This window comes from Botryllus schlosseri, chromosome 3 (assembly GCF_051294905.1).
Source record: "Botryllus schlosseri isolate E-star chromosome 3, Bs_hap1, whole genome shotgun sequence".
Taxonomy (NCBI): domain Eukaryota; kingdom Metazoa; phylum Chordata; class Ascidiacea; order Stolidobranchia; family Styelidae; genus Botryllus; species Botryllus schlosseri.
Genome location: NC_137238.1, coordinates 29,984,385 through 30,007,049, shown reverse-complemented (window position 1 = coordinate 30,007,049; position 22,665 = coordinate 29,984,385). Strand labels below are relative to the sequence as shown.

Sequence of the window (22,665 nt, the reverse complement as noted above, 5' to 3'; positions counted from 1 at the left end):
AGCTCGAGGTCGTTGGGTTGATTGGGTCTAGGGGTGGTGTCAGTTCAGTAAGGGGGTTGGGGACCGTTAGTTCCGGCAATTTCCGTACCGGGACACATGAAGACATTTAAAGTAGGCTACTTGAGACTCCGCAAAGTCCGCTCTCAAAATGATTGACAACGATAAAACCGACGCATGTATTCCGAAGCCTTCAGTATAGATTTTCGGGTGCTTAAATGGCTGGCCGCTGGTGCCTAATGATCCTGCCCCTGCAATCAGACCCCTCCAACATTAATTCGACTGGCACACCTCCCGTTAAAAAGTGCTAATTTGGAATCGCACGAGTCTGATCAAAGGAGTTTTTTTAGTTTGGTCTGTATGTAGGCTATCAGCAATTCCGATCTTTAAAGTATAGCGTCTTCACGCCCGAGTTTTCTACAATCATTGTATTATCACATCACTTTATGTATGAGTGGAATATGTGCCCCGGATGTTGTGTTAATCATCCAATAAGGGACCAAGACCATCGTTTTAACCTATTTTTTCCTTATCTTTAAGGGGGATGGGCTCATTTACGTCATCGAATTTTTCGCCCCCCCCAAATAATTTTTCTGGCTACGCCCTTGGTTGGGCATTCGGTCACCTGTGACCTGGCTAAAATATCTTGGTTGAATGGGCCGATGATAGTGTAGCAAAACGAGAACACAACATTGTGGGGCGTCACGGCTAATGGCATTCTTCTGTTCTGTACCAAAATTAAAATAAATTGTTCACACCAAATGACAAAATGTAAGTGGCCTATACTCTAAGTCAGGGGAAGATGATTCAGTCACGGGTGACCATTGAAGGTCGACATACCAAAAGTCGATCAATCTGAAAAGGGGTGGTAGAATCGCGGAAATAATCGAACTCTAAGATTCACATCACAACTACTGTATGGCCGTTCCGACAGGTGATCATGTTAGAATTGGTATGGCAAGGTAGTATCTGTTCTGGTATTGAACTTCTGGCTGTTGCAAGATTCATCTGTAGTAGATAAATATAAATACCAACATAGGAACAAATAAGATATTCGTCAGCATTGAAAAGATATTGTAACGGGGCAAAAGTAACAGAGTGTTACAATTGCCCCAGACACGCTCGATCATGATTACTGATTAGTGTCTCAGTATAATAGTAGCATCCAAGTCCTGGTTTTCCTATCATCACAGTAGACTATGGTAACATTGTTCCAGCTACATATATTACGTTGTAACCACTTGAGCTATTATTCTACTGAACAAATTATTCCAAACCAGAAAATATTTAATACAGTGTCCAAAATTTCGTTTTTTTCAAATTATTCCGGGGTTTTGCGTCGTAGCTCAACGTTACTTCAGGTATATTAGGAGACATAACTATCGCATTCGCACTCAAAATATCAAGGCGATTTCTCCACCCTACTAGCGGTGAGATCGATTGTTACATTTGCCCCGACCGACAAGATAGCGTCCGCCTTCTTGATCGGTAGGTTATAGATAACTAACCTACGGATAGATATACAACACCCGTCGTCACGCTTGCTTGCTCGGAGCAAAATACTGCTCAACAATCTGAACGCAACGTAATTGCCAATCCCACAACTGACGACCCGAGCGCTCAAATTAAATAAAGTTGGTCTTATTTGAAAGCTACTGTCGCACTGATTATGAATATGTACAATACAGTCTCATCAGGACGATGGAACCGCCTCGAAATACACCGCAAAGTTTGAAAATCGGCATTGTTCTGAACAATCGCAACCGTGCAAGGGGCATTGTTATGGCCATTGTGGTGCGTCGCTGCGATTGTTTAGAACAATGCCGATTTTCAGACTTTGCGGTGTATTTCGAGGCGGTTCCATCGTCCTGATCTGAATTTAATGTATATTTTCGGAATCAGTGCGACAATAGTTTTCAAATAAGACCAACTTTATTTAATTTGAGCGCTCGGGTCGTCAGCTGTAGGATTGGCAATTCCAATTACGTTGCGTTCAAATTGTTGAGCAGTATTTTTCTCCGAGCAAGCAAGCGTGACGACGAGTGTTGTATATCTATCCGTAGGTTAGTTATCTATAGGTAGGTGGTGGGTTCGATTCCCGGCCGGGTCAGACCAAAGACCTGATTAGTAACACTGGTATCCATGGCTTCCCTGCTTGGCGCTAATGCATTACTGGGATAGCATGGAGGGTTGGTGCATGACTTGGAAAGCCGTAAAGGCTATATCTGCACTTCCTTGTCCAGCGGCATATGCGTACATCATGCACTACTGGTATGCATATGCGCAGATCGTGTGTATGTGTATCATGAGTCGGTGTATATGCCGCAAAAACATCAAGGACAAAAATAAACTACGTCCTTTCCTTTCCTTTCCTTACATTTGTCCCCGGTCTCCCCTACGTCAGTCAAAGCCGTTCACTGCCGTTGGATGCTGGTCCTGTCGAAAGGGAAGATACGCAGCGATTTCTACAAGTAACCTTATGGAGTCAGTTTACACAAGTTTAACATCACGAAGACTTTCGCCCTGCGTAATATGGCGATGGGTGGATGGATAGGGTCGCGCCAAGCGCGGAAATTTTTCCAGATTCAGGGACGAATTTCGTCATTAATGTTAGTAATTGCTCAATGCACATATTACTTTCAAGCACTTATCCTTTCTCAGCCCGTGTGATCACAGCATCAGATTCATCGGGCCGGGGTGTCTTCGAAATTTAGGGCCAGTTATAAATCATGATGCATCTTTGGGTGGACCAATTGTTATTAGTCACCTTGTCTCCCATCAGGATTGTCGGTATATTGGGAATATATTGGAATCGGCCAAACGTACCAAAAAAAATTTCTTTCGTGAGGAGCACACGATTCCGAGTTGATATATCTATATGGGACGCATCATTATCTTCTGCGGTTGTGGCGGGCCTGGTTCAGCGGCACACCTTGTTATTTATGATATCTGTGGTTGGTCATGAACTGTGCACGTGATTTCCTGTAATCTTTAGATTCGACCTTTCTGGTCTAGACGTCTTGCCGGCTGGTCTTGTGACCGCCGGCTTAAGGCCATTTTATGTTGTGGTGTCGATACGTTGCAATTTGCGTTTGAAGCTCCCTAATAAAGCATTATCAATCCGAAGACAGGGCCGTTATACCATAGTGTCCTATATGGTGTCGACACAAGCAAATCTCACGGCTCAGTGAAATTGTATCACGTCACAATTTCCATTTGGCTACAGGCAATTTGACGGTCATTTTTGACCGGCTTACCGAGCATTAAATTTGGTAAAACGGGTATCAATCGAAAGCTGACTCTGCACTGATGACGAAAGTATAAATTTTATTCCGCTTGCGGCCCTGGAACCCCCACAATCAGCCTCGAATTTTTCATTGTTATGGAGGTTGGCATTGGGACGCAATAACGCTTTTTGGACCTTTTTCTCTTGAGCTACACTCTCGTTTCGCCAGACAGCATTGTTGCGTCCCAATACCAATCTCCATAACAATGAAAAATTCGAGGCTGATTGTGGGAGTTCCAGGGCTACGAGCGGAATAAAATTTATATTTTCGTAATCAGTGCAGAGCCAGCTTTCGATTGATACCCGTTTTACGAGATTTAGTGCTCGGCAAGCCGGTCAAAAATGACCGTCAAATTGCCTGTAGCCAAATGGAAATTGTGACGTGATACAATTTCACTGAGCCGTGAGATTTGCTTGTGTCGACACCATATAGGACACTATGGTTATACTGTTCGCGTCTGTACTGTAGGGTAGGGCTCAGATTGCAAAGGGTACTACCATATTAAAATCGAAAAATGAAATCGCATATAATCGTGCCCAGCGCGAAGAAAATTTCAAGATTGATTAAAATCTCTCCGAAATTCGGGAGTCAATTCGTAAATTCAATTTGCATGTCGACGGCCGCCGACACATAGGCTACTAATTGAATTACGTCGACGGCCGCACAAATTTTCTTCTGTGGCCGCAGGTTGGCCACCCCTGCAGTCTCGTACGTTAATTGAGTTTCAGGCAAATTTAAGCAGGAGTCCGCAGAATTAACAATTTCTCTACAGGGGCCCACGACAACAAGACCGTTGAGATCCACTGCTATGGAGGCTTGAGTTCGATTTATGGCACTGCGCTCAGATGGATATTGTGAATTGGATGATGTGTGTGCTGTGATATAATTTAATGATTTTGGCTGTCCGTAGTCATTGGAATTGATGTTATATGTTTGAAGCTGTTATCGCTGTAGTGTAAAATGCGCCTGCTTGATGACCGCGGCATTGGGGAAGCACACGTCGATCTCTATTTTACACGGATAGAGGCTTTCCGTGGTTGATGTGTTCAGATCGATATGTTGCAGTTCTCGATATCATGTGCAACTAGCCTACCAATATTATCGACGAAATTTATTCATGACTAGAATACGAATCCCAATAACTTTTCATAACATTAATACTCGCGATTTTGGTGCTGATTTAGTAAGCTTTTATGTGCAAGGTTTTTCTCACGAAGACAGTGATGGCACAGAACACGTAAAGAGCTCTCCGTTGTGCGAAGTTCCCCTGTAGTAGGATTACCATATTTCGGATAAACGGGAAAGGAGGACACTTTTAGCAAATCAGAAAAGGTAGTTGATCAAGACTTGAACCAGCCGATTTTGCTATTTTTGCTGGAAAATTTGTGGAGTTGACTACAAAAAAAGGTCGTCACTGTCAATCGACTCGTCGTCGTCGTCCGTATTAGCGTCATTTATGTCGATTTTCAGTCGAACCTATCCATTATCCTAGCTGTAAGGGAGGACGAATTGCCAAAAAGAAGGACATGGTATCGTTACCCGGTAACCATAGAATTGTTTCTACCGGCGCAGTTGAACTAGTCTGGAACTGGTAGCACTTGAACACGAAATTATTCCTGGTAATGTGCAATTGGCCATATTCTATTTGTCGTCGCGTAATGGGTAGATATTTCAACTTACTTGCTCGCCACGTGCATGACTTAACAATAACCCTTTCTCGAAAATCGAATCAAATCAGTCCTGTATGGGAATGTGCAGGTTTTTAGCAGTTAGTCAATAGTTGGCTATAGTTTCGAAATTGCAAGACACTCCTTCTCGATTAATGACACTACAATTACTGAAATTATATTTACTTACGGTGACATGAAGGCTAGTACCGGTATGCACAGTTTTTGTGATAATTTCACTCATGGCAGTGATATACCAACATCTAAAACCACTTTCTACATTCGTTTTCCCTGCAAAAAGTGTACGAGTGGAACTGGAAGTAGTCCAAAAATTGGTCCAGGCAGTCAAAACAAACTCGAGTGCTCCGAGAAAGAAGAAATAGCGTATTTCGTCACTGACCTTCAATCTACCTACACCTACATACAGCACATGACAAACAAGGCAACAGACAGGCTATAACGCTGCAATCACGTCATCATATAATTCGTCAGCAGTAATATACATAATTCTCCTCTAAACTTGGAATCAAATCCCGCAATAAAATTGCACTGTAGTCAAAATGGAACAGTCTGAAATTATATGTACAAATGAAAGATTAAGAATGACGTACTGTTCGGCCTAGGAGACGGAAATACTGATCATGTTGAAAGCGTTTGAACTGTAGGAAGAAAAAGATCAACGATAGAACAATTAGTCAAAGAATGTACTGTACAATGATAATAATGAAGCTGGACAGTGAACACATAAGGCAGAAATGTACACTAGGATTGTTAAAAAAATATGTCTTTTAGATTTTACTGGATAGCTGATAACATTGTCCTGTTTCATGAAGTAGCCAGTAGAACATGAAAAAGTGGGGTTGAGAAACTTGGATTCCTCAATTTTTGTCGACCTTGTTTGCCACGGCACCGTGGCCCATTAGCATGCTAGTCTGCCGTGGCACCCCGGTTGAGAACCACTATACTAGCCTATACAATTTGTAAAAAAAGTCATTTTTGAACAACCCTGATGTACGCCGAATAGCATCAAGTGCTATTGCGTCTAATTTTTTGTCGTATATCGGCCCGGCACACGCAGCATCTGTTAATTCTCCGTGCGCAATCCTCACAGCTACACATATGCCCGCAGGGGTCGAACACCACATTGTGTTCGTTGTTTAAGCATATTTTGCACAGTCTTTCCTGTTCGAGAGTCTTCAACCTGCAAAGCGCGAAATATAGATCAGCACAGCTTTGAAAAAACCTTCTTATGAAACTACATTCTCAAGTAATTTTGAGACCTATTTTCAACTTCTTGAAGTAGTTTTGAAGCGTCTTGGAAATTACTCTTCTACTTGTAATTGAATAGAAATTAACGGTGTTACGACCATTTGAAGTAATCTTAAAACTTCTGAAAAATCGGTACTTCTTGTGCTGCGCTGTGTTTACTTCAGTATCTACCTCTGCTAGTAATACATACCTTGTTTGTTCGGCCGGTTCTAATGTGACTCTATTCTCTGACGGGTTTTCGTTCGATGAAGTTGTCCCCATATTATCGTCTCCAGAATAACTGCGTCCACAGGACGACACTTGCCCATCAGGTCTGCTTCTCGACGATGGTCCGGCACGTAAATTCAGTTCACGTGAGTCGTAGTCCCTGGCGTTCGGCACCCTCTCTTCCACATGAAAAACAGGCCTATCATCTGGAAACAAGCACAGCCCTTAATTCGCATCGCCATTTTGCATCGTAATAATAGGGCCATTCCAAACTTGGACTTCCGTTGTTAACAACATCACTTTTTGACATCTCCTGAAATTTGACGCAAGCATCGACAAGCTAATTCCAAACAGGATGAACTTCATTAATTACAAAAATTGAACTTTCGGGTCAAAAGTTACGTCGTTTTGTAAATTGACAATTGTCTGCGCGATTCGGGTCTGGGTAGTTCAGGTTTTATCATAGCAATATTCAATAAGGGGTAGCTAGAAGTTGGAAGACAGTTTGGATTTGGCACTTGGATTTAAGAGTAGCGCGTCTGATGGTCTATATTTCCAAGTGCCATTTAATGCCTCGCATGGTCGGGTCAAACGTTAAATGGAGGGTAAATTTGATCAATGGTCTGAAATCAGTCTGGTGTTATACGATGTAGATTGCGTATTGCTGAAAAACATATCAAAACATTCAAGCAAGTCGGGTCTCATATAAAGGCTGGCTTCAAGAAAAATTCGTTCATAGCCGTTTGAATAAGGTTTTGAGACTGCGCAGTTGGGCTCTTCAAAAATGACTTTTTTTCCCAAATCGTACTGGCTACTTGATAAAATTGTTAGGTTACCTAATTTAAGCCTACACACCAAATTTGGTTCAATTCCAACCAGTAGCCGCATTGCTACAGGAGAAATTTCCATTTATTATATAAAAATAAATAACAACAAATTTGAAAATTTTCTGTTCACCCCATGAAAGTGTTAGGTTGTCTATAGAAACGATGTTCACCAAATTTGGTTCAATTCCAAACAGTTGAAGCGGAGTTATTGCCGTCGAAAAATGTGGATTTGAATAAAATAGTATTTACGGTGAGCACCACTATTAATAAATAATTAAAGAATTGGTCACTGTAAATACTATTTTATACATAATCCAAATTTTTCGACAGCCTGATATGAATTAACTTTGAATCGTTATGATTAATCTGCGTAAATTATCTTTAATCTGACAGAGAACCGGTATTATTTTCTTAGCGGTTGCATATTTGAACTTTCCGTACTGTTCATACTTTTATAATATCACAATAAGTGATAATCGAAAACTTGAATCTAAGCATGCTACTTTGTTCACGCAGGTACCCACCAGATGTAGTAGCAAAGTACCTCTACTTTTTTGAAGTTCTGAAGTAGGTTTACCCACTTAATCTGTCTGTTTTGCCCACCTCTGGCACACACATCACACATTCGTTATTACTTACATTGTCCGTCCGCGTACCGTTCCATCGGCACGTTGTCGGCATAAGCACCGTGCGTTTCGCTTTGATTCATGTTGCTACGTGAATCATGACCCAGTTGTGTATTGTGGCAAGGTTGTGTCGCATTGTACCTGCCGTGCAGCCGGTCCTGACGCAGGCAGTCATCTCTCAATGCGTGGAGTAGGTCTTCCGGCGAGTGATAGCAAGTCCCTCGGTTACACACGTTGCTGTATAGACATGAAAGCAGTGTCAGGCATGTAGCTTTTAGTTAACAGAAGTGTTTAAAAGCAGTAAGCGTTGCAACTCGAGTAACATTAACGGCATTAACTTCTACTCAATAACAACTTGAATTTCCGAGATGGGCTTAAACTACTAGGGGTGGATATCATGAAGCGGGAGAGCTTCTTTGAGGTACAGAACTTCACTATACAATTGAATAGTATATTCATATTGAAATAAACACAAATATTTTCAGCGGACACTCATCAGGGGTAACTAGTCGAGAATTGGAAAGAATATTGTATGTCAACAATCTGGATGAATGCGAATAATTTGATTAAAACTGTTAGTCATAGCGCACGCTCCAGAGTTGTCTGGTGAACCCAGAAATCCAGTGAGTTGCCAAGATCAACTGTTTATATTCAGACGATTAGTATGATAATCTCGGAGAAGCCCACTTTACGATCTTTGTCCTTAGAGTTGAAGTGAAAAATGAAGGTGTCGCGTGCACAAAACAATATATATAGTTTATTACTTCCGTTCGAATGAACTAATACCTTGACTATGATACTCGAAAGTCGCAACACCAACAGTTGAGACAACAGCAACGTAAAACGGACATAGGTTCCAATCCATTACAGTACATTACGACGAAGCCTGATCAGCACAAAACTGAAGCCGGCACCAATTTAACACCACACATACAAAAGAAGGTCCGAAGACTGATAGGATAGGTAGTTTCAAAAACTAGATTTGGTCAAGGGTCGCGGCACTTTTGGCAGTTGATTGCAGTTGGCTACTTTCAAAATTCGAAGATCTATCCTGGTGACTAACGCAAAACGACTCTCACCACAATTTGACTGGGAATAGCGATGTAAAATTATCAAAAAATCATCTTCCACTCAACTGAAAAGTAAGTAGTTTTGCATAACAAACAGAAAAAAGCCTATGTGTCACCCCAACATACTTGTCAAGACAGTCGCGCACCACTAATATCGTCCTCTGGAAACCAGTGTTGCTTCACTTGTTCAACAATCTCCGAACAGTAACATTACTTATCTACATGCCATACCATACGGCTGGTACGCAAGCACATAAATAAGACAAAATATACACGGATATCATTCTTACGTCCATTGGACTTGTCTGATCCTGTCAAACGTGTATCCTGCGTCTTGCGCGGCCGTTACTGCTTCGGACGCCATGCCCAAATGAAAAATACTTTCCACGTTCGGATGCCCAGTTCCCGACAAGGAGCCAACAGCTGGACGCGGATCTAACGGTATGGATCGCAAACGCTGGTACGCCGCCGCAATATCATCCACCCAGCGTGGTCCACAATGGTGACGCAGAAATTCACAACTATGAAAGAATGAATTGCAAATAGATACACTATTGATATCGCAATCCATGCCCAGCACTTACTGAGAGTGAACTTTTGCGTGCTCTTCCCAGATGTCGTCGCCAGGCGCCAAGTTCTCGAGCAAGCAGTCACAATGAAAACAGAGCAAGCGATCCGTTTCCCCTAAAATGTAAATTTACAGTCACAAACAAAGCTAGGGGCAAGAGGTAGGCTAATGACGTGGTCAAAATGGTCACTGTCGGTAGGCCTACTCAAACGGAAATAGCGATTTTCAAGACAGGTCAAAACCACTTCAAGTGGATGTAGGAAGGTTGTAATGACTCGAGTCGCATTTTTTTGTTAACTAGACTTGATTCTTGTCATTTTTTCAAATGCGTAAAATGACTCGACTCGAGAGTCAATTTTTGTATTGACTCGACTTGTACTTGAGTCATTGTGCATGATTTGAACCAAGTCATACGACTCGAGACTAGGACGGCTAAGACAGACATTTCATTGTAACTTCGAAGATTAGCAAAGTTACCACATTATTGGTATTTCGTCTATCAGTTCTGACACTTGGAAAATAGGGCCAGAAACTGTTACGAATGAGGAAAATTACTATATTATGAATGCGAACCATTCTATATCATTCGAGCAGAGTTGAAAAAAGTGGGGAACTCAAAACAGAACAGTGAACATAATGACTTGGACTCGGACTCAAGACTTAACACTATAACTCAGACTCGACCCTCTACTTGCTGACTTGAACTCGGACTTGCCTCGGTAGTGAATTCGAAATGACTCGGCTTGACTCGAGTCCAAACTATAAAAGTGAGATTGACTTGTGACTAGGAGCCTTTCGGCTTGGTTACAACCCTGGGACGTAGTGATGATGTTAATTTACTCAGCAAGTTGTTTAGAGGAGTAAATTGTCTCGAGACGTCACACACCATGGTTACTATGGAAATTGCAGGATGCATCCAACACAAAATATCTGTCTGAAGAGACTACGAATTCCGACATTAAAATGTTTGGGATAAAAACTGAGTATTTCCGTGGCAATGTGCCGTTACGATCAAAAGTCTACATTAAGGATATAAAGTTAAATATTATGAAAAACACATTGTCACCAAGAATTGAGCAATGCAAATCTCATAGATATTACCCTGATTTGCAGTTGAAACAAGCATCGGGATTCATCTACCAGAACGAATGAAATAAGATCGGCTGTAGCAATGTAGCATAGCCACATTTTGGAGAATTGTATTCTCTCGCAGCAATCACTTGCTAAATACCCACTCAAGCTGGAGGAAATATTGGGTAAATATGCTCTTTTAGGCTACAGTATGTGTGAAATCAAAACGCTTCCAATTCTAAAACCTTTTCCATGCGTTGTCCACTTCAGTTTGGCCTACAGACTAACAGCATCCATTTTTTGTCGCTTCCCTGAATGTTCCTTTCTTAAACCCAGTGTGCATGCCTCTTATAGGCCAAGGCAGGTGTCTGATTAAAAGACTACTCCAAGTCGTATGGGCACCCTCCTATCTTTTCATTACGTCGCGTTCTTGTGGTGTATTGATGTGATAGAAATTTTAATAAATGATAGTATGAGTAATAAGTAGAAAGGGCCAACAAAACAGTAATCACATGCACAAGTTAAGGCTAAAACGTTAAAAACCGTCACACAAACCTGTGTAATAGAACCCAGCTTCGGCTATTTCTCTAATTGACGCGTGAAGCCTCGAGTATCTTTGAAAAGGGGGGCGGAACGTAGTTTCCCTCAGACGCGGGTCTGTCATGCTGGTATTGGCCGGCTGTGGACATGGGCGCCCTGTCTGCAACACAGAATTTCAAGATTACGATATGCGAGACATCCAAAATAGCGAGCAATTAAAACACAAAGAATTTCGGTTAAGTTGAGTAAGGGTTAGCTTGTGTTACATTAAAGCAGGCAAAATCAAGTACCGTACTGGAATAGAATATTAGGCTCAGAGTGAAGCAGCAGTTGAATATCACTCATTATGATGCCAGAACAGTAGGTATGACGTGGAAAGTTCAGATACGTACCTTTTATACGATCGCAAAGAATCTAATACTATAGTGCTACGTCTCCTTGAAGATAATGTAGGATTTTTTTTAGGATATACCTATTTCGTTGCACTTTGTTATAATGCTGTGGGCTAATAATGATAATTTACCAAGGGCTGTAATGCAAACCCCCAGAATTGTCCAATATTTACAAATGCTGTTCTTTTTTGAATTCTAAGTAGATTAAAAAAAATTGAAAAATATCAAACGGTTCAAAAGATAATGCAATTCACATTTCTATTGTCACTAGGTGGCGCTGCATGCAAAAATCTTTAAAACCGAGATTTTTTGCTTTAACCCTTTCGGCCGGCCTACTGACCAAAATTTTACTGCATCCACAAAAAAGACGATAAAATGTCATCCATATGGCTTAAATCGACGCCCAATATATTGCCGTAAACCTGAAGTAGCCGCCTAGCGGTCTGAGATACTCTTACGGCTCAGACGCCAGAGGGAATAGCGGTGTGCGAGAAAATGTTCTCGATTTCTTGAAAATAAAATACAATTTTGTTCTTCTATATCTTCTGACGTCATACTTAGGCCCTTTCTTGGTATATGACCTCCTGAATGCGTTTCGCATCTACGTTCCAACGAGACATTACACGCTGCTATAGCGCTTCATAGCCCAGCGCTACAATCTTGGAAAGGTAGACATGATAAGCCGAATCATGCAGTCGTCGCCGATGAGTAATCGATTACGTAATCGCGTAATCTCGTGGAAGGCAATTCACTTCCAATTCTACATAACATAGTAACTATTTTATATATCTCCATGCTATTGAAGTGGTATCAACCCCAGTGGCTTGTTATATGTAACTTGCAACTGCATAACGGATTCGTAAGTATACACATATTGGCTTATTCGACACTGCCCAGTGCCCATATACGCTCGAGAAGTCATTTCATGTGATACATTATTGCTATATTTCACATCAATTTGAACTGTATTCTACACGGCTAATGTTCCATGTATGATCAACAGTAGTCATAGAAGCCAACAGTAACTTCGTGTGCCATCTAAACCGATATATAACTGCCTCTATATGATGTTGTTATTACAGGCTCTGGTACCAAAATAGCCTAACTCTCACGCTTATTTGTGTAGTGTTAGGGCTGGTGTCGGCTTTCTTATACAATACTAAACCCCATGATAGGGATATTGATGAATATGCCAGGATAATGGCCAACCATATGTACAATTTGCAATTGCCTGAAGCAATTGTACATCTGTTTGAAGCCGCAACAGGTCAGATGAACTTACGCAGCCATGATTTTCACGTAATAAGGTATTGCTTTCTTTCACGTCGATTTGAAACATCTCTACGTGCTAATCTTCGATATAAGGACTTCATAGAATAGTATGACCAACAACAAGTCATAGAAGATAACTGTAATTGGTTATATGACGTCTAGAACGGAAGATACAATGGTTTATATTCCCGGCGTTCATTCACGCGAACATCATTACAAATTCACTTTTGCGGGAAACGTTTTTTGCGTGTTCAATCTGCATTTCAAGCAGGATATACATTGATATAATAGGTTGTACGTGGTCTTATGTATGCGTATTCATAATAACTATCCATATAAATCGATTGTTACAGTTTAGAATGTAATGCAGGTCGAGCTATCTTAGAATAAATAACGACTCCTCCGTGTTAAACGATCGCGGACCAGTGTACTGGTCCGCCGGTCGCAAAGGGTTAATGACGGTAGGGAACCAATTAAAATATCTAATGATCCAATTCTGGGACCAAGGAATTGGAAAAAATCAACTTTTTCGCTCTAAACCCCAATTTTCATTTATCCATAACTCTTTTTCATTGAGTTTGAGCATGAAAGTTGATTTTTTTCCGTTTATACTACATGTTCGTATGCTTCACAGTGGCAAGGAGCGCGTATCCTCAGCACTTGAAACAAAATGTCTCATAATAATCGACTCGAAGCATTAAAATTAACACTCGATCTGGGTTTGAGTATTGGAATCATTTTGCTCAACCCTAGACATGGTATATTTGAGTTAGTTTCATTGACTCACTATTATGGGAGTCGATATTTAGAACGTACAGGATAAAAATACAAAACCTAATAAGGCACCAAAACAAACCTCCCAATTATCCCTGTTCACGCTTGGTAGGGGTTGATCTGAATGCATCCGCTGCAAGGCTGGTTGAGATTGCACGCCTTGCTGCGGCCTAGCCGAGTGAGGCTGAAAAACTGCAGGGTCAGATCGGGATCGGGTCGATGGTCCTAATTGTGGTGCAATTCCTACACTTTGGACGGGCGGAGTTGAATTTTGCTGAGAATTTGGATAGCTGCTCTGATTTTCCGGAAGCGTGTAATGCGACACAGGGGCCGACCAATCATGGTCCTCGTACCGGGGCGGGTCTACAGAAGGGTATTCATAATGGTGTTCATGATGGCTCCCTGCCACAGATTGGGATCTTTGGTGTGGCATCGAGAAAGACCGGACTGGTGGCAAGTGCCCTGGTCTTTGTGGTGACGGTGGTTGGTTCAGACTTCCGCCGTCAAGCAGGAATCTAAACGCAAAGAAAAAAAATAGAGCTCATAAAAGGCAGAAGCAGCGTGTTAGCAGTAGGATACGCGATTATGCAATTCCTCCAACAGATCTACTTTTTGTAACTACTTTTGATTTCTTTCATTCGAAGCAATTTTGCAATGTCTTACTTCTAATTATATTTGAGTACAAATGCTAGTTACTTAGATTACCTCTGTGTATCCACTCATGCAGGTACGAAATTTCTCCTAGCCAAATTTTCCAATAACTTATTGAAGGGGCTCTGCACTCCAAATGTGATGTGGAGTAAAATTACAGTTGGGTAATTTCCTGCCAAATGAGCAAATTTATTTTCAGATGAGCACCAAGGTTAATGGATGGCTATGAAATTTGGCAGATTGATTCTTCTGTCATTATCATGAGGGAATCCAAAATTTTTTTCTCAAATTCAATCTGATGACCGAGTTACACTCCTCACAAAATTATGCTTTTTGCATGTCACGCTTCAGTGATTTTCATCAAATCTGCAGTGAAACAGCAATATATCTTACTATGATAGTTTGATAACCCTAAAATTTGGTGGAAATCTCCTCAAGAGCCTGACTAACATATAAAGTGAGCTGAATGAACCATTTGAAGTCTATATCATGTTAGTGAGGCTTGTGAATAGCAGCTTCTCATTTTCCTACAGCTTAAATGGAATGTGGTATATCTGAAAAGGGGAAAAAAAATTTAAGGTCATTTTCATGAATTAATGGTTTTCAATGAGCATTCTACCTTGCTACAAAAAATGAACAATTAATTTCCACGTTATCTGGTGGAAATTTGACAATTTCTGATTACTGTGAATTTTTAGCATTTCCAATTATGACGTCACAAACCAAACAAGCTTAACAAACGAAATTCACATAAAATGGTTGTATAGGCCTACTGTAAATGAATACATGTAATTCAATCCAAATTTCCCATGCCAATTGGTCCGGGTTTTTCCGGTAAAATGTAATTTGTGGCAAATTTCTTCCAATACTGCAATTTTCAAGCTGAGACATCACCTTTCTAACTATGCATTCAAATGAGTTATTTACCTGTTGAAATTAAGACAATAAAGTCACTCACTCACTAAAACTGGACTAGTTACTCAGCCACAACTGTACTTCAATTCCCATGGTCAGTTTACTCCATTCAGCCACCTTTAACAATCCATGCATTGTGACATCACAGTGAACAATGCCTTGCAAGTTTTAGTTCATTGTTTATCTAATCCAATTATTAATTTGAAGTTTTTTACTGGTGTAGTTGGAAATTAATGAATTGAATCAATATTAAATGAAAGACAATATATTCAAGATCAATTTTTCAGAATTTAGGCTTCTAAAATTTTTCCCCTTTTTATTTGTGGGAGTGTAAACTTTCGGTACCAAAACATGCAGTAGGAGTCTTTGGTGACATTATTTTTTAGGATAACATACTCTGAAATGTTTGGGCCATCAATTTAAGAATTCTTGGATAGCAGTAGTATCATGTCCCCAAATTCCAGCCACGCTGACGGCTTTTTACCTTTAAAATTATGACATTGAAAAAATTATTGACAGTGTTCAATGAAGCGTGACAAGGAAAATGTGCAAAGTTTGAAGCCTCATAACTTACTACTTTTTCAGAATTTTTCAAAAAAAAATTTGGATTTGGCCTGTCTAAAGCTACATCAGCCAGTGTGCCAAATCTCATATAAATTCTCCAACCTTGGTGCAACCCCCTTGTTGATTTGGTAGGAAATTACCCAGTTGCAAATGTGAAAGGCATTTTGGCAGCAGCCATTACATCCTCAGAAAGGTTGCTACGCTTTCTAAACGCGATGAAGAAGACAACTGACAACTATTGGTCTGACGAGTCATGTCTTCACAGACTCGGTTTGGAATTTCAACTGTCCTTTATTTGCATCCGATAGCGATGGGGCTCTACGCCTACGTCCTCTACGTCCTACTCAAAACTATTGCTATCTCAAGCAATATTAGCCCTACTTCAAAAATCACTTGGTTATTGATAATGAGCAGAAATTTATGACATCACTGCTACCTGCACTCCAGCACCCACAATGACTACTACAACCACCTCTGAATTGATAGTTTCACCACAAATTGCGATAGGCTTCGAACCACGGGATTAAATGACAAGCCACCGTACACACACACCTGCACCCTGGTGACATCTGCCGGTGTCTCTCATGTGGATTGTCATCCCACGACCAATTGGCGACAGTGGCGTGGCAGTGGAAGCACTCGACTGCATCACCTTGTCCTATGCAGTAAAATCCCGAGTCAACAAGCCGATGCGTGTCGTGAAATTCGTGTCCCCAATCCCACCATTGATCGAAGGTGCTCCTGATAAATTGAAGAATGACAAGATAAAAAGTGCATCTATCAGAGTCGTCAAGCATTTCATCAGGTGGTCAAAATTGTCAGTGTTGCTACACATTCATTACTAGTAAAATCAACAATATCCTACAGATGGCAAAAATGGTCCGTAGCTACATAATAGCAAACGCTGCTAAAGTATGCGACTATTGGGCATGCGACACATAAGGATACGATTTAAAATTCGGGTTAGGATTGAGTTGGGTTTGGATGGGTATAGGGTTAGGTTAGGGCAGTGATTCCCAAACTGTGTGCCACGAATCTTTTTGTAATTTGGGAAAAGAACTTCATAAACAGGCATGCAGGCAAGCATATGCGACTCGGAAGGCGATTTATCTGCTTCATAGCTGATAAATCGATACTCGTGACGGTTACAAGGGAACCAATCAAGGTATTGCCGATGATTAGTGTTGTTTTTATCATAGTGTCGGAGATAGTCTTTAGTTCATTTCACGCGCCTGGTGAATCAACTCATAAACAAAAAACACTACGCAAAACCTGAGCACATTGCCTGGACTTCAACTTGCATTGCAATACTACTTCCCAGGATTCGTTGGTGTACGTTTTGTATGGATAGTCAGTTCATTTGGAAGCATTGAATCAAGCAATCTTTCCGCAGACGGAACAGCTCATTGATCTACCTAACGTTTTTTAAAACACTGTTTCCACAAAAATGGACAAGTTATGGCTGTCTCATTTCAAATCCTATATCATGACAGTTACCAAAGCAATCATAATTGTATTGCCGTTCGCATCCGTTCATGATCAACAGAGCTTCTTCGTATTGACTGAAACTAATAGCTGTGCAAGAGAAAGACTGCTTGGAGTTGAGGACGAAATGCAAGTATGTTTGTCAACAATGCAAGGGAACCTCGTTCAAAAAAATAAGCTTAGCCGTCACATCATCATATTAATAGTACTTTTATAGCCTTCTGACAACCTCTGAATTACATACAATACCATTGATTAAACGGAGACCACTGCTCAAACTCAACGCTACTGAAAGTCAAATGTTGACACATACCAAGCACTTGCACCCATGCCGCAACAAAGCAAACTAAGGTGCGGTGTTTTACGTTATTTGCTCTTCACAAGACACCATAGTCATAAGTAGCAACTTAATATCAGATCATGTGACAAGATACGTCGCTCATACTGATTGCCTCGCCTACATTAATTTATGATTCAAAGTTGGGAAATTAGGTGATCCAACTCACTGCCGGTGATGGGCAACACTCATATCTCTCTGAAAAGGTTCCAAAACACGCGTATTTTCGTATCTTGGCGGGTAACTTTGGCTGTACGATGTTGATGCCTGAGCCTGGAAAAGGAACGTTTTAATATACCAACAGTAGCCTACTAAGATTACGTCGCATATTAAATGAATCAAGGGCATTATCAAAGTTTGTCATTAGTCAGTCTGCTGTCATCCAAAAGTGAACTTTGAATCTATTTAAACCTGCCAAGTTATCGATATCTTACCTTGCTAGCGTTAAGAAATATAAGAGTAAGTACGGTACATCACAGAAATGACTAAACCTAGGATAAAACAATTTCCTTGGTGAATTGACGAATTTGTATGTTACTATGCGGAAGTAACTGAGGAATGCGAGTGACTTTCCAGTGTTCGAACCTGCCATTTATAGCGATGATCAATACTATTCCTTACCTGTGATCGAAAATTGTCCCCGTTTTCGTATGATTGGCAAGGATTTGCTTGAACAGGCGGTCTTCCTGGAAGCAAAAAGGATATTTATTTTCGACAGGATTACAAACCATTTTCCAATTCATGACAGACACCTCATATAACCACCCCCATCAAACACTACAGGTAGAGTTGAGAATATTCATGGCTACTATATTTCGTTGTACACTACAATTTTTTTTAATCATTTCTACCATAACGCGTGACGTAACAACTGGAATTCTTCATGGGTCCAGATTTCGTTAAAATGAAGTTTTTTCAAGTAAAAATTTGTCAGCTTTCGAATCAGAAAAGTTTTTCAGGCCCAAACTTCTTCCAAACTTCTTCGTAATGACACACAGTTCCAAGCAGAAATGAAGATAAGAAGTACAATTCTAGCATTCTGTGGGAAAACATCTAATTTACATACATGAGGTCAAAATTTTGTCAAAATTAAGTTTTTTAAGGTAAATATTTTGATTTTTTAGGTTAAAATCTTCCTTTTTTTAGGTTAACAAAATCGCCCTAGTCATAAATTTTAAAAATTACAGTCTGTTTCATATCATTTCAATCAATAATTGAGATAATCGGACAGGCTACATTTGTAGCTAAATCAAAAATACCAACCTGAATTCGATGGATGACAGTTACGCTGTACGGTTGAATAAACATCTCCATTCGAGCTGCAGCTACCCGTAACTTCAAAATACTGATACTGCTCACGTTCACCGGTTGTGTGGTTGAAAACATTGCGTACATGTAGTCGTCTCTACAAGATGAAATGAAATGTTATGTGGGAATGATGTTGTTCAACGCGTTTCTCGCAGCCATCCACAGGAAAGAAGATCACCGTGTGTACCATGTTACAAATATATTATATCACGTTCAAGTGGTATTGAATCCAAGGAACAGATATTAAATGATATATTCTACTTACAATTTTCATGAAATAGTGATAACATAATGCTATTTCCAAGCAATATTTTTACCTTAGAGATTTTTATCGCTATTCATACATTCATTCGCACATATCAACTGTTCAGTTTTCATCGAGTGACTCATGGACGAATAATTTGAAGTATATATACTTTGAGTGGTGGAGCCAAATCAAAAATTGACAGAAGTTATGCCACAAGATAATAAGGTAGACCACTGTGGGACTAATATGAAAATTGCATCCTATGAATACGAATTTATGTTGCATAGGCATTGTATAGTATATAAAGTACACTCACCGTCATGTATGGACTTGAATGTCTAGGGTCGGCAGGAGGCTGAAAAATATATTGCCGTGATTAAGCTGATGGGTTTTGTTGTGGGGGGGATCATACCGGAGGAAATCTTGGTGCATAAGCCGGGTCTCTCTCTTCACACCCTGGTCTTTGCGGTGGGGCGGACATGGTCTGCAAAAATCATGATCTCGTTATATCAAAAGAGGCAGGTATCATTGAAAACCCAAAGGCGTAGCTACAATGATCCGCGATAACAGTGGTATCGCGAAAAAAATAAATTCATTTTGAAAACTAATACTAATTTGAAAACATCTGATCAAGGTCAGGAATTACTAATGATCTGACATTCTTACACCGTTACCATACCAATATCTGATATCGTACTCATAAAGTACCTATCTCTTTTGTAAATAATAGTCCCCATGAACTGCCTCAGCCAAGACGGCAGGCACAACACAGATATTCCTCTGTGTAGACTATGTCATCCAAGCTCCCAACATATTATCCACTCGAGTGTGTGTAAGATACTATGAGTTTCAGCCATACTAGAGATCAAATAAACAATTTTGGAAAAGTGGCATTGGAGAATTCAGATATGATAAGGAGTACTATCAGAAATTTTGAATCATCAGATACCAGGATATCTCAATACAACTCTCCTCACTACGCAGAGATATCCAACTTGTCATATGGCAACTTTATATAAGATCTAGGCACAGCATAGCAATGCAGGTAAAGTGCCACTGATTTGGTGGTTTATTAAGTGGTAAAGCCTGTTTTAAAAATAAAATGATCACTGCTGTTAATTCCCTGAATGCATATCCATGCACCCAGGCATCATGAGAAGACCGAAGTTCTATTTGCTGACTGGTCTGTCTGTTACGTGCAAGTCGACTATGTCACAGGTGTGTGGTGTTGCAATGAAATACCCACAAACTACAAGGTCCCCTCTAAATTGCCCCAGGTGGTATAATCCATTTCCGGAAACATGTAACTCCATAAAGACTAATAACACGGATTTTATGCAGCATGATGCATGCATGAGTTTGATCACAAATTTGATTTGGCTGAATTGATGAGAGTTTCGTGGCATTTTAGTAATGCCAGTGGTCTCGGTTTGCAAATTACTGAAAAGTCATTTAGCTGACATGCATACAGGAGTATTACATGTTACACATTGGTATGAATGATCCGATCTGGAGATGATTTTCTACCGACATAGCTGACATGCACAAAGTAGACGGACCCTTTGCCGTCTCTTCCCACATCAGAGTTCAATAAGATTTCCGAGTCATCTTGGTTTCCGAAGTAATTTATTTGGTCTCAGCTGTCCTGTCCAATCGTGCTGATTTTACTCCCATTCACATGTTTTCAAATTCTATGATCTCATGTTCACTAATTTGTTGTTTTATCCATAGAGTATCAGAAGTGTGTGTATAAATGTCCGATATTTAGTTGATCAAATGCAAAAAAAATGATCTGAAGATATTCTTTCGAAATTAATGGCAATAGCACCACTTTTCCGTGGCTTAAGGTTAGGCCGACCACGGCATTTGTTGCGTCACAATACAATAACACGGTCTACCGTACCGATGACGCCAACAACACCATAGTCGACAGTCTTGGTTACTCAATTAATGTATAATGCATTAATATTGTAAAATAACTATTCAATCGGTCAATTGTATTATTGCCAACAGACTTGTTAGCGAATAATGTGTGCAAGAATAGAGCCCGGGCTATGACCAGTAATACTACGATAGGCCCCATAGGCTATAATACGCTTGATAAATAAGCATTCCACTGAAAAACCAAGGCATGTATTTGTAATACTATTTCAGCATAATTTGCCTGGCTTTAATCCGTCAGCAGTGACTAGAATTCAGATGTCTTACTATGCCCTAAGCACGAACCAATGACCCAAGCCAAACTGTTTTGACAGTTGCTTATTGTATCATAGGTATCAGTTTGTTAATAATTTTCATCCTTTCAGAACACAAGATCGGGATACAATGAAAGGATAGGAAGGTGCCTTAACGTCTTTGAAGCCAGACACCCACCTGAGCTTTAGGTGATGTAAAGAAGACAGAAGAGGCATGCACACCAGATGGAAAGAAATAAGGCATAGAAATAGCTTGATGAAAATGAATGGTGGATGTATCGATAGCATAGGCGAGGTTGATGGGTCATGTGACTCATGTCAGATCGAGGTCCGGTAATCTTGGGGGCTGACTATTGTAATGTTGTGGTGAGACGAGATTATTAACTAAACATAAACTGATTGCTTTATTAAAACTTAAAATTGATTTCAAACACACAAGCACCAGCAATGTGGAAAAACCATTTGAACCAAGAATATGTCCAGTTTCATCGTATCTTCCTACGATTGAAAATGTTTAGTTAGGTCTGACGCCTGAGGGTTATTGAACTTGTCAACTTGGTAAAGCTTAAAGCATAATAAATGATTTTTTTGGAAATGGACGGGAGGTCACGTTTGTTATTCAATTATATTGTAATAGTTTTAAATCATCTTGATTACATTGTATATTCTTATTGGTGTTGCCTGCAAAACACTGCCAGGCGCCGGGATCAGAAAGATGCTATATATACCTTGCCCCCCTTGATGCGTTTAACAGGAAGTTGAACAGGAGAACAGCTTATATATATAATTGATACATTTTGAAACAAATACCGTACAACCTCTTACCAGCTGATAATGATTTTTGTTCCTGATTCGGAGATTACCTATGGATCCATATATCTTCCACTCGTAATCTCGGCATTAATCTTTAATCATTACTCCCGCAACGCTACTAGACTACTTGCATCGCCGCATCAGCACTTCGGAAAATCGGAACGGAACGGAATGCGGATACGGACAGGCAAAAACAGGAAGTATTTGTATGCAACTGGATGGATTGGCGTTGTCGGCGATGTCAGCGAATACAGCGATGTCATCGGGTTTGCCAAGATGGTGTTGCCGGGGGTCGGGGGAGTATAATTTGATGTGATTAGTGTCTGGTCTGTTAGACGTTAGGTTAGGGCAGTGTTCTTGGTACCCCAAATGTTTTTAGGTGGTTGCGTGGTACCCGGACCGCGAAATCTGGTAAAGTGATGACAAAATGGTCATCATTTCCGCGGTTCCATCAGATCATGGCGCCTCATATTGCCGTCTGGTGAAGTTGTAGGCTGAAAACCTAACTGGTCACTAATGAAAGATTATTTATATCACTTTCGCTCGTGGCCTACTGTGAGCGCTGAAAACTACGCAAAATACG

General features: G+C 40.4%; 1 protein-coding gene across 1 annotated transcript; it reads right to left on the bottom strand.

Annotated features, from left to right (window-relative positions):
- Positions 1–5,408: 5,408 nt before the first annotated feature.
- LOC145435069 (baculoviral IAP repeat-containing protein 2-like) lies at positions 5,409–22,296 on the bottom strand. The gene is made up of 14 exons (XM_080312353.1): positions 22,095–22,296; positions 19,487–19,558; positions 19,391–19,429; positions 18,783–18,924; positions 18,141–18,205; positions 17,689–17,792; positions 16,250–16,438; positions 13,650–14,082; positions 11,145–11,289; positions 9,535–9,634; positions 9,241–9,471; positions 7,894–8,117; positions 6,411–6,633; positions 5,409–6,152 (listed from the first exon to the last, which is right to left on the bottom strand). The coding sequence occupies exons 2-14, from the start codon at positions 19,553–19,555 to the stop codon at positions 5,978–5,980; spliced, it is 2,139 nt and encodes a 712-aa protein (XP_080168479.1). The 5' UTR covers positions 19,556–19,558; positions 22,095–22,296; the 3' UTR covers positions 5,409–5,977.
- Positions 22,297–22,665: the final 369 nt, after the last annotated feature.